This window comes from Scyliorhinus torazame, chromosome 4, assembly GCF_047496885.1.
Source record: "Scyliorhinus torazame isolate Kashiwa2021f chromosome 4, sScyTor2.1, whole genome shotgun sequence".
NCBI lineage: Eukaryota > Metazoa > Chordata > Chondrichthyes > Carcharhiniformes > Scyliorhinidae > Scyliorhinus > Scyliorhinus torazame.
The window spans coordinates 258,115,844-258,127,958 of NC_092710.1; the positions used below are offsets into that span (position 1 = coordinate 258,115,844).

General features: G+C 46.1%; 1 protein-coding gene across 1 annotated transcript in view; it reads left to right on the forward strand.

Annotated features, from left to right (window-relative positions):
- Positions 1-9,355, forward strand: part of LOC140411489 (uncharacterized) — a 141,493-nt gene extending 132,138 nt beyond the window's left edge. Inside the window, exons 5-7 of the mRNA XM_072500581.1 lie at positions 2,915-3,077; positions 4,767-4,873; positions 8,777-9,355. Of these exons, the coding sequence (XP_072356682.1) occupies positions 2,915-3,077; positions 4,767-4,873; positions 8,777-9,010 (504 nt within the window). The 3' untranslated portion in view covers positions 9,011-9,355. The remainder of the gene's footprint in view (positions 1-2,914; positions 3,078-4,766; positions 4,874-8,776) is intronic.
- The last annotated feature ends 2,760 nt before the right edge of the window (positions 9,356-12,115 follow it).

A 12,115-nucleotide genomic window follows, 5' to 3' on the forward strand; every position in this document is an offset into this window, starting at 1 on the left:
AAAGTTTGCCTTGTGAGGGTCTGTGCAAGGGTTCTCCAGGCGGTGGCAACCGTTCCTAGACTTTCTCGCGGAATGTTAAAGTGGAGATCAAGAGTAGCAGCAACCCAGGGGGGCGAAGTGCGGGGGCGGGGGGAGGTTGGGGGGGGGGGGGGGGGGGGGTTGGCTTGTTTTTATTATTGTAAGTGGCGTTTGCCCTTTTTTTTCTTTCAGTTTGTTGGATGGTTTAATGTTTAGTGGGTTAAGTTGTTGGAGGTTATGACGTAAGGCCTCCCTTTTTACTTCTCTTATGTATATTTTCTTTCCTTTTTGGAGTGTTTTGTAAAAATGTATTGAAAAACTTGAATAAACGCATTTTAAAAAAAACACTGCAATGAAGTTACTGTGAAAAACCCCTAGTCGCCACATTCCGGCACCTGTTCGGGTACACAGAGGGAGAATTCAGAATGTCCAATTCACCTAACAGCATGTCTTTTGGGACTTGTGGGAGGAAGCCGGAGTACCCGGAGGAAATCCACGCAGACACATAGAGAACGTGCAAACTCCGCACAGACAGTTACCCAAGCCGGGAATCGAACCTGGGACCCTGGCGCTGTGAAGCAACAGTGCTAACCACTGTGCTTCATGCCGCTTTCATGGATATTGCTGCCACTGCTCTTGATCCATGCTCTGAAATTGCATTTTTTTAAATGATCAACCTCGCACTTGGTCCAATTGGTGATGAACTTAAATTTATGTCCCGGTAGTTACAGACTCACGAAGCAGTGGGGATGTTTTCCAAATTTATTTCAGAATTTGGAATATCTGTATCAATTTGTTAATTCATCCTTTAATGCCACAGAAAGTGTGAAGAAAACATTTATTACAATCACAGCAGTATTGAAATATTTCAACTATGAAAGGATATGAATTAATAAGGCACCAATTTCTCCAGTCTCCCTTCATAAGTAATGCCAATCAACAATGTTGCCACCTTAGTGAATCCTGCACCCATTTCATGGTCTTGAAATAAGACACACAAAACTGAACTTAGCATTCCAACTGTGACTTGACAAATTATTTGTCAGTGTTTCCTAAGGATTTACCTCATCCGCAGCCACCCATCTGTCATCTACATGCTGCCCCTCAGTAACATGGTTAGTTTCTACATGCATACCAATGACACCCAGCTCTGCCTCACCACCATCTCTCTTGACTTTTCCACTGCCTCTAATTTGTCATACTGTTTATTCGACATCAAGTATTGGATGAGCAGAAATTTCTTCACAAAAATATTGGGAAGACCAAAGTCATTGGTGACCAACCAACTCCATTTCTTCTCCTGGCCATTGGTTGAAGCCTAACCAGACCGCTTGCAACCTTAATGTATGACCATAAACCAAGATTTTGACCTAGCATCTTATCCATCATGAAGACTGCCTACTTCCACCTCCCCATCTCTGAGCCTGTTTCAGCTTGTCTGCTGCTGAAACACTCATCCCTGCCTTTCCCACTTCCACAATTGACTATTATAATGCTTTTCCAATCAACTACCATCTTGCTTCCAGATCTGCCCTAACATAAGTTATGTCCTTGGTAATCATATCACATAATTTCCCCAAAGAAATTGTGCCTTTACCTATCTGTAGGTAAGCTCCTAAGCTTACCTAGGTAAGCTTACCTAAGCTCACAACCAATCTCTGTTTATTTCACAACTCACCATCTCTGACTCAGACAAGAATACTTACCACTGAGCAAAGTTGATGAGACTGTTATCCTCTCCTCTAAAATACCCTTACACTGATACCTCAAGGAAACAAATCATTCTGACCCTTTGTTGGCAGTTACTAAAGAATAAGCTATACCAGACATCTAGGGCGCAATTCACCCAAAAAAGTTCCAAGTTAATTTGTGGTGGGTTTTTCAGGGAGTTTCCCGCCGACTCTGCTGGCAAGTTCCTCACCGCTATTCAATGACACTTAGTCACTTTTTTGAGCCCTGGGGAGTTTCTCACCTGTTTAGCCCACAATTAGGGCATGTTTCTACGGCTGTAATTGTGCTCTCGCTTGAGCTCAACGTGGCCGGAGAATGCCGAGAAAGGCCTCCAGCAAGCTGCCCGACAGCTTCTGCGCCTCCTGGGATTCGCCGAAGTCCCGCGAGACGTCGGAATCGGAACCCTGCCTCAAATGGGTGGGACCGAATGACGCTCACGGAAGTTAGTCGTAAACATACTTATGACCTATCTGCGTGGGATCCACAGGTCTCCCTCGATTCTTCAGCCTCCCTAGGGAGGCTGCAGCCGGGTGCTTATCAGTGCTGGTCCACACAAGCATGGACCAGGTGGAATGGTCCATTGGAGACCCGTCGGGCACTCTTGCGCTGGCGTCCCGGCAGTGCTCCTGCTGGTTTGGCAGTGTCATCTGTGCACCTTGGCAGTGCCAGGGCAACAGTGCCAAGGTGCCCACGTTCCAGGGGAAGAGCCAGGGAGCCATAGTACACTTACCCTGACCATCCAGGGATCTCCGATGGCCCAGGAGACCACCCAGATGCCATTCCACCTGGTTCATGTTTGTGTGGACCAGCACTGAACGGTGCCCGGCTGCAGCCTTCCTGTGAAGGCTGAAGAACCATGAGAGGCCGGTGGATCCCACGCCGGTAGGTTGGAAATAGGTTTAAGACCTACTTCCGCGAGCGTCATTCAATCCCACCCATTTGGGGCGGGGTTCCGACTCTGCCGTCTCGTGGTACTCCGGAGAATCTTGCGAGGCGTGGAGCCTGTCGGGATGCTCGCTGGAGGGCTTTCCCGAGAATCGCCGGCTGCCTTGTGCTCTCCCTTGAGCACAATGCGGTCGGAGTGTCACTTCCATAATAAATTTTATCTAGATATTTTAAAACAAGTTACTTCGTAATCTTACTCTAATATTAAATTATTTTACAGAGAAAGAAAAGTTGTCCAAATAAAAAGTCAAAATTGAAGCTTAATATAACACAGTCAAGAGTTACTTTATGTGTGTCTGCTCAAGTGAATTCAAAGCAATGGGAGATGAAAGCAGAATGGTCAACACAAAAGTGCTTCCAAGTTCAATCATTAAATTTGCAAGGTAATGTGGTGATACATAAAAATCAACTGGAATTATGTTCAGACTTGCATTGTAAATTGCAGCTATTCAAATGTCAATGTAAATTGCTTAGGTCATCAGACAATGTGGGCGTCATGGTGGCACAGTGGTTAGCACTGCTGCCTCACCGCAGCAGGGATCTTGGTTCAATTCCAGCCTTGAGTAACTGACTGTGGAGATTGCATGTTCTACCCTTGTCTGCTTGGGTTTCCTCCGGGTGCTTTTGGGGGAGGGGGGGGCAAAGGCAGGGATGGGGTGGGGCGGGGAGAGGGCCAAGGGAGCATCAGCTGCCTCATTTTAACATTGGGCAATCCCGCCAAAGGTCTGGCCCCTGCAGGTGCTCCCTCTCCCCATGTCCTCTCCAGTAACATCCCTACCCTCTGGGCCTCACCTCCCCATCCAACCCTGAGAGCCCATACTCAATCTCCCGGGACTTAGACTCTGGGCCTACTTGTAGTCCCAGTCCCATGCTCTGCAGGTTCTGGCAATGCTGCGATTAGAGAGTTTCTAGCCAATCAAAATTGCCCTACAGCTCCCTGAGATAGGAAGTCCTCCCGAGTAAGGGGAGCAAGTCTCACCTCCAGCCAATTAACTCTTGTTGGAGCTTTAAATGGCTGCGGGACTGGCAACATTGGCTGGGTTGTCTTTGCTGCTGACTCCTCAGATGGTGAGAAGGGAAACCCCACCATCCCTAAAATGCTGCCAGTGAATTTGACAATTTTAAAATGTTGTGATTGTGGTTAAAGGTATCTTTGTACAATGAATTAATTCAACAAATAGTGAGATGTTTATTTAATACGAATTATTGGTGTTCACAATGCAAATTGGTGACCATCCACACCATCTGGTCATATTTCAAACTTGCCGTTTAAGTCGACCCTCATCTTTGAAAGACTCTGGAGGGTTCGTAGGTTTACTTTCATGCCACCTATTTAGCTGCAGTTCATTTTTCATGTCACAACAGAGCACATGGAAAGATTAGAGAACAATTCTAAATCACATTGTAATATGGATTCAGCTCAGGGCTAAATCGCTGGCTTTGAAAGCAGACCAAGGCAGGCCAGCGGCACGGTTCGATTCCCATAACAGCCTCCCCAAACAGGTGCCGGAATGTGGCGACTAGGGGCTTTTCACAGTAACTTCATTTGAAGGCTACTTGTGACAATAAGCGATTTTCATTTCATTTTCATTTTCAAAACTCCATGGTTCTGGGGAAATAACATGAACAATTGGGAGGCAGAAAGGAAAATATATTGTCGAGCATGCCTTTTTCCTTGGCAATACTAGTTGCATGGACAACTGTGTTTTCCTGTTGTTCAGGAACTCCAAGGGGGAGCGAGGAGATGGAGGGCTGAGGGGTTGGTGTGAATGTTGGAATTGGAATTTAACAATGATTAGAGTTAGAGTGCTTGGATTATATCATTTTTATACTTTGAAATGTCATTTTAATTTAGTTTATCAGATGTAGAAATGCCCTTGACCCCAAGATTAGGAATAGGATTGGGATTTCATTTCTGAATTCCTTGACCATGCTTGTCAGAGATGATAAGATGTAGCATATGTTCAAGTAATATCATCTTTCTCAGGAGTGAGGCAATGTAAGTTCAGATCTTCAGGAGATTTATTACGCCTGAGTTATAATGTTTTGTTTTGTTTTTTTTTGCCTTCTAGAAACTCTCATTATACTTTTAGTTGTGATCGCATTTTTCTTGGGGCTTGTAACTGCCAGCATTATATGGAAGCTTCTAAAGAAGGAATTAGTCTTGCCAAAATCCTTGGTAAGTCATTCTGTATCATAAAAGTAAAGTTTATGGAGGAATTATTGGTGCTTACTTTATTTATATTCAGCTGTCATCTCTGAGACTTGGGACCCACAGTGAATGAATGAAGGTTTCCTTATCTGTTAGCTCCAGGAAACCTCAGTAAAATAAGCCTGAGTCATCCCAATCCAAATCCTGGTTGGTGCCAGTTCAAAGGAGAAAACCACTGATAATTTTACTAACAATTGTAAGAAAATGTCACAAAGGTATGGTTCGGAGGGATGCTCCCATACGTTTCAGACTTCCTTATATTACCAAATAATTACATCACTTCTGATTGTGTTGCATGTCTTCCAGATGCTTGGCACAAAAATGGGTGCCCAACGTAATAACCTTTCCCATTCTCTGGACACGTTCCCTTTGTCAGTTTATTAACACAATATTAGAAAAATGCTACTTTTATTATATGAACACAGTGTTTTGCACAATGGCTCATTTAAGATTTTAATATTATGTGATCTTATCTTAAAATCTCAAAAGAGGCACTCTCAAACAGGTGACAAATGTTTCAAAAATATCTATCTCGCTTGTCTCTACAGAAGATAGAAGTTGAAAAATGCACAGGGTCCATGTAGCAGCTGCAGAACCTCATAAAGATTACAATACAGAAACTGGTCATTCAGTCAAACTAGTCCCTTTTGGATGATAATGCCAACCTGAGCAGCAGTCCTATTCACTTACCCCTTTAGTCTCCTGTCCTTCAACCACCAATCTAGCTTAGTCTTAAAAGCCAACATATAGGCCCACGTTTTCAGTCCTGGTCAGAAGCTCACTGCCTGGACAATTTCCAGCTCAGCAAATCCGACTTCTAAAAATGACAGCTCGCAGTTCCTAAATTCGATCCGGGCCAGGCTGGATTAGAAATTGGGCCCGCCATCCTCACCGAACCAGAGCAGGGACTGTTAGCTCCAGAAGTGGGCCGCGTGGAATCCAGAATTTATTTTTTAAAAGGTTAAAACAATCCTTCACCGCACCCACCCCCTATATCTCTCCATGCCCCATCCATGTTAACCTATGCCAACTCATACCCTCATGCCAACACAAGCCCTTCTACCCACCCCCATATACTCTATGTCAACACATGTCGCTTTACCTAACCCCATGAAACCTCACACCCTATTACATCCTATGTCCTCCAACTCATTCTCATGGCCCGTTACAGCCACAATTCCAACTGAGTATCAACTCATGCCCCACCCACCACTCTTCGACCGTACCTCTTCCATGCCAACTCACCTAGTAGCCATCAGGGGCTGACCTCAGGACCAGCTTTGACATAAAATAAAATTGTCTCTATTGGTGAAGTCACTATTTTAAACAAAAAAGCACGCTCATTGATTTTAAAAATAATTTAATGCATGGCAATTTCTTCAACCAGTCTCTTATGAAAACAAACATTTCTATTCTATAGCCACTTGGAGCTAACATTCAAACTGCTTACTTCACAAGCACCTCCACTGTGTTAAAATTAGTTTGTAAAATCAGTAAGTATGCCACAAATTCTATAATGACGCACTGTGGCTCATGTCAACAGTCAGAATGAAATATCAAGCCCTGATATGGTTTCAGAATTTGAAACCCAGTGGAGCTAAATCCATTGACAGCTTTGGCAATTCCAAAGGTTTTTGATAATTCTTTGACAACTTGACAGTGCCAAGTTTATGCACTTTTTACTCCCAGTCGAGGGGAGGTTTGATTGAGATACAAACGATTATGACAATTTTGGATAAGTTAGACAAGGTAAAATCTTTTCCATTAGATGATGATATAAGGACTAGGGGACCGTAATAAAGTTTTCAGGAAGAGATAGAGGGGAGTGTGAGAAAGAACATTTTTAAACAGTGAGTGATAATGACAGGAATTCACTGTCAATGTGTTATGTGGAAGTGGAGACGATCAATGATTTCAGAAGGAAACTTGAAGGAAATACACTTGCAGAGCTATGGTCTTGGAGCAGGGGAATGGGACTGATTGGATTGCGCAACAGAGAATCAACATGGACTTGATGAGCTGAATAGCTTTGTTCCAAGCTGCAAATGACTTTATGGACTGGGTATTTCAGTGGGCTGAGGGAGGCAGAGTGGAAAGTGTGTGGTCCGCTCTCTCCCCCGCCTGTCCACTCAGCTCGTCAAATCAAGCGTTGGTGTCTGTCCCATTGGTGCTCGCCCAAGGAAGATGGCCAATTTGTGTTGGGAAGGGCTTCTCTGCCATAGGATGTTAGTTGGCAGAGGGGTTCTGCCATGAACTGGAAGGGTGACACAGTGGTTAGCACTGTTGCCTCACAGTGCCAGGGACGCAGGTTCGATTTCGACCTTGGGTGACTGTCTGTGTGGAGTCTGCACATTCTCCCTGTGTCTGCGTGGGTTTCCTCCGGGTGCTCCGGTTTCCTCCCACAATCCAAAGATGTGCAGATTAGGTGGATTAGCCATGCTAAATTTTCCCCTTAGTGTCCAAAGGTTAGGTGGAGTTACAGGCTGGGGTTGGAGAGTGAGCCAGGGTAGGGTGCTCTTTCGGATGGCGAAAGACTCAGTGGGCTGAATGGTCTCCTGCTGCACTGTAGAGATTCTATAATAACTCAGTCATGGCCATCAATTTAAAACTCCCCTGCCCCTTATTCTCTCATTTGTTACAGCAGCCTATAAAGTCAATAAATAAAATCTAATGACACCCAATCGCTGCCACCTTCACCAGCAGACTCTGATGCTACATGTAGCCTTGTTCTTGTTTGCAGATCTTTTCTTGTCCTTGTACCACATCCTCGCACCTGGGGTAACTCACTAACAAATTTTTTTCCCATCCAACTAGCGAAAAATAGAGTTAGCAATAAAAAATTGCAGTCAATTTTTAACAAGCTGAAGATGGCAAGTGAGTTTCCATGATATCGGACGTTGGCGTGACAATGTCAGATTGCTGATTTACATCATGGATCAATCTGCCCAATTTGCAATCTGTAAAATCCAGTTCTAATTTAATTTTGTCTTCACTTAAACATTCCAAAATTTTCCATATCACGTATATTAAATTAATAATTGGTGTGTAATTACTCATGTTAATTATGTCTCCCTTTTTGATAGTAGCCTCTTTGTCTACTTTGCAGTTACCCCCAACTGGTAGGGGTTCTCTCTGTAACCTTTCATTCTCACTCCACAGTATAAATATTTCCCACTTTCTCTGTCTGTTAGCTTTGACAAAGAGTCATTGGACCCGAAACGTTAGCGCTTTTCTCTCCCTAGATGCTGCCAGACCTGCTGAGGTTTTCCAGCATTTTCTCTTTCGTTTCAGATTCCAGCATCCGCAGTAATTTGCTTTTATCTCTCTGTAACCTACCCTGTCCTAATCTAGTGATTGTTTTTGACCTACATTTCCCTTTCTCTTGAGGTGTTAAGTCTTGTACTATTATTCTCAAGTTGTTCACTCACATTTAACTCATTAGCATGGCCTACAAAGAATTGGGATTGCTTTATAACCCTGTCCAAATCACAGGGATTGGAAATTTTAAATGCTTTGATTTTTAATTTTGTGGGCCTTTACTAGGCTAGCAGTTGAATTCCATCCTGCTCCACTGGCATTCCTGCCATTGAGCTAAGAACAGAATTTGTGGAATTTCAGATCTGGATTCAACCTCAAATTGCGAGACTCCAACCATGGGTGATTTACCTAATTTCCAGCTCCAAACACATTGGAATTTCCAGTATAACGTAATGAAAATGTATGTTTGTAGCCATTGAACAACTTGATTGAAGGTGTATGTCAGCCGCAATATCAAGTGTTTATTGAGTGAATCTTAATCGATTTACATATTGACATTGAGTTTAGCCATGCTTTAAATTTGAACAAAAATGACAACTTCTATTTCCCCAGATGCTTATTGTTAAGACCATAAACCCATACGCGGACATGAAGATCGAAGAGGATGCTGTATCTATTGTGATTAAATATGAGGAAGTGATTCCTGTTGAATGTGATCATTTTTTTGAGGAAGCGGCAAAACCCATTACAGATCCAGAGGTCACTGAATCACTCACCGTTGATCTGAAATATGCTGGGAAGGACTGGACATATGACCGACCTCAAACTCTGTTCAATGTTAACTAACTCTTTAATTCCCAACGATGCTACATGCTGTCATTGTAGCTCCTTGTCCAAAACGTTGAAAGATGTTGTGCATCATTATTACATTGATATAGGGTTCACATTGGCTGAAAATAAATTACACTGTGTGCACAGTGTGTCGATTGATTTTAGAGAAATTCACAAAATAATTTTTTTAACTACTGAACTTAATGAAGTTTGATATTTGATTAATTTAGAGTTGAGAATTGTAGCAAGAATTCTCCCTGTAATTAGGAAAAATGTATATGTTCCCTGTATGGTGTGTTTGCTGTACATGAAGATATTGGGCTTGAATAAATTGTGAAAGAAATAAAGAACCAACAATAATGTAATGCCTTTCAGTCACCCAAACCATGTGACAGCCGATGAATAACCTTTGAAGTGTGTTTGCTACTGTTATGTACACAAATACCAATTTACATTAAACAGGGACACTGTAACACCATCGATCACACACGAGGCGAGACATAGAGAACTTCAATCGAGGCTTTATTGAGCAGACTTGTTCCCCAGCAGCTCAGTCACAGAATGCAGCTGCGGGGAGTAAACCAGGTTCTTATACCCCGCCTATCTAGGTGGAGCCCAGTAGGCGGCAGATCCAATCGGGACCCAGCATCTGTCCTCCAATAGCTCCTCGGCATTCATGGTGTACCGTATTACCCCGAATACATACCACCACATTCTCCCCTTGTTAAAAAAGAACCCGGCGGGGTGGTGGGTGGTATGGTGGTAGGGGTTTACAGGGTCGGTACCTTAACCATTGAACTATATACAATCATGCCGCTTTTACTGGGCCACTGAATTACTCACATTTTACCCAATTAGCAGCATTAACTATTTACAACAATGCCGCTTTACTGGGCCACTGAATTATATACATCTTAAGTCGACTTGATGAGTCGAGATGGTGCTCTGGTCGCCCTCTCCGATTGTCTCAGCCCGGGTGGTGGTGGTGCTGGCTCGGGTCCGGTCGACTCGCGCTGTCCCCCTCTGTTTCCTTACTCCTGGGCGGGCCTGGGAGGAGAACCGATCCCCCTGGGAAGGGGGTGGCTGTGGGGTGCACCGGCGGGAGTGAGGGGGTGGTGATTGGTGTTGGGGGGGTGTGGGGAGCTCCGGCGGGCGCCAGGTCCCGCAGAGAGACCGTGTCCTGTCGGCCGTCTGGGTACGCCACGTAGGCGTACTGCGGGTTGGCGTGGAGTAGATGTACCTTTCCACCAGTGGGTCTGATTTGTGTGCCCGCACATGTTTCCAGAGCAGGATGGGTCCCGGGGCTGCCAGCCAGGTCGGAAGTGACGTTCCAGAGGCGGACTTCCTAGGGAAGACAAGGAGGCGCTCGTGCGGCGTTTGGTTCGTGGTGGTGCACAGCAGGGACCGGATAGAATGAAGGGCATCCGGGAGGACTTCCTGCCAGCGGGAAGTTGGGAGACTCCTAGACCGTAGGGCCAGTCGGACGGTCTTCCAGACCGTTCCGTTCTCCCTCTCTACCTGCCCGTTCCCCCGGGGGTTGTAGCTGGTCGTCCTGCTCGAGGCTATGCCCTTGCTGAGCAGGAATTGATGCAGTTCGTCACTCATGAAGGAGGACCCCCTATTACTATGGATGTAGGCGGGGAAACCGAACAGGGTAAAGAAGGTGCAGAGGGCTTTAATGACTGTGGCCGCGGTCATGTCGGGGCAGGGGATGGTGAAGGGGAAACGGGAGTATTCGTCAACGACGTTAAGAAAGTACGTGTTGCGATCGGTGGAGGGGAGGGGGCCTTTGAAATCCAAACTGAGGCGTTCAAAGGGACGGGAAGCCTTTATCAGGTGCGCTCTATCTGGCCTGAAAAAAGGCGGTTTGCATTCTGCGCAGATTTGGCAGTTCCTGGTGACTGTATGGACCTCCTCGACGGAGTAAGGGAGGTTGCGGGCCTTTATAAAGTGGTAGAAGCGAGTGACCCCCGGGTGGCAGAGGTCCTCGTGGAGGGCTTGGAGGCGGTCCACTTGTGCGTTGGTACATGTGCCGCGAGATAGGGCATCGGACGGCTCGATCAGCTTTCCGGGACGGTACAAGATCTCATAGTTGTAGGTGGAGAGTTTGATCCTCCACCGCAGGATCTTGTCGTTCTTTATCTTGCCCTGCTGTGCATTATCAAACATGAAGGCTACCGACCGTTGGTCAGTGAGGAGAGTGAATCTCCTACCGGCCAGGTAATGCCTCCAATGTCGCACAGCTTCCACTATGGCTTGGGCCTCCTTTTCTACTGAGGAGTGGCGAATTTCTGAAGCGTGGAGGGTCCGGGAGAGAAAGGCCACTGGTCTGCCCGCTTGGTTGAGAGTGGCCGCCAGAGCTACGTCGGATGCGTCGCTCTCGACTTGGAAGGGGAGGGACTCGTTGATGGCGCGCATCGTGGCCTTTGCGATATCCGCTTTGATGCGGCTGAAGGCCTGGCACGCCTCTGTCGACAGGGGAAAAGTAGTTGACTGGATTAGTGGGTGGGCCCTGTCTGCGTACTGGGGGACCCACTGGGCGTAATAAGAAAAGCCCAGGCAGCGTTTCAGGGCTTTGGCACAGTGGGGAAGAGGGAACTCCATGAGGGGGCGCATGCATTCAGGGTCGGGGCCTATCACTCCATTACGCACTACGTAGCCCAAGATGGCTAGACTGTCGGTGCTAAACACGCATTTTTCCTCGTTGTAGGTGAGGTTGAGGGCGTTAGCGGTCTGGAGGAATTTGCGGAGGTTGGCGTTGTGGTCCTGCTGGTCGTGGCCGCAGATGGTGACGTTGTTGAGGTACGGGAACGTGGCCCGTAAACCGTGCTGGTCAACCATTCGGCCCTTCTCCCGTTGGAAGACCAAGCCTCCGTTCGTGACGCCGAATGGAACCCTTAAGAAGTGGTATAGCCGCCCGTCTACTTCGAAGGCAGTGTACTTGCGGTCACCAGGGCGAATGGAGAGCTGGTGGAGAAGACCTTGTACTGTGCAATCCGATTGACCATGTCGGATATGCGGGGAAGAGGGTACGCATCTAGCTGCGTGTACCTGTTGATGATCTGACTGTAGTCTACGACCATCCTCCACTTCTCCCCTGTCTTCACTACTACCACCTTC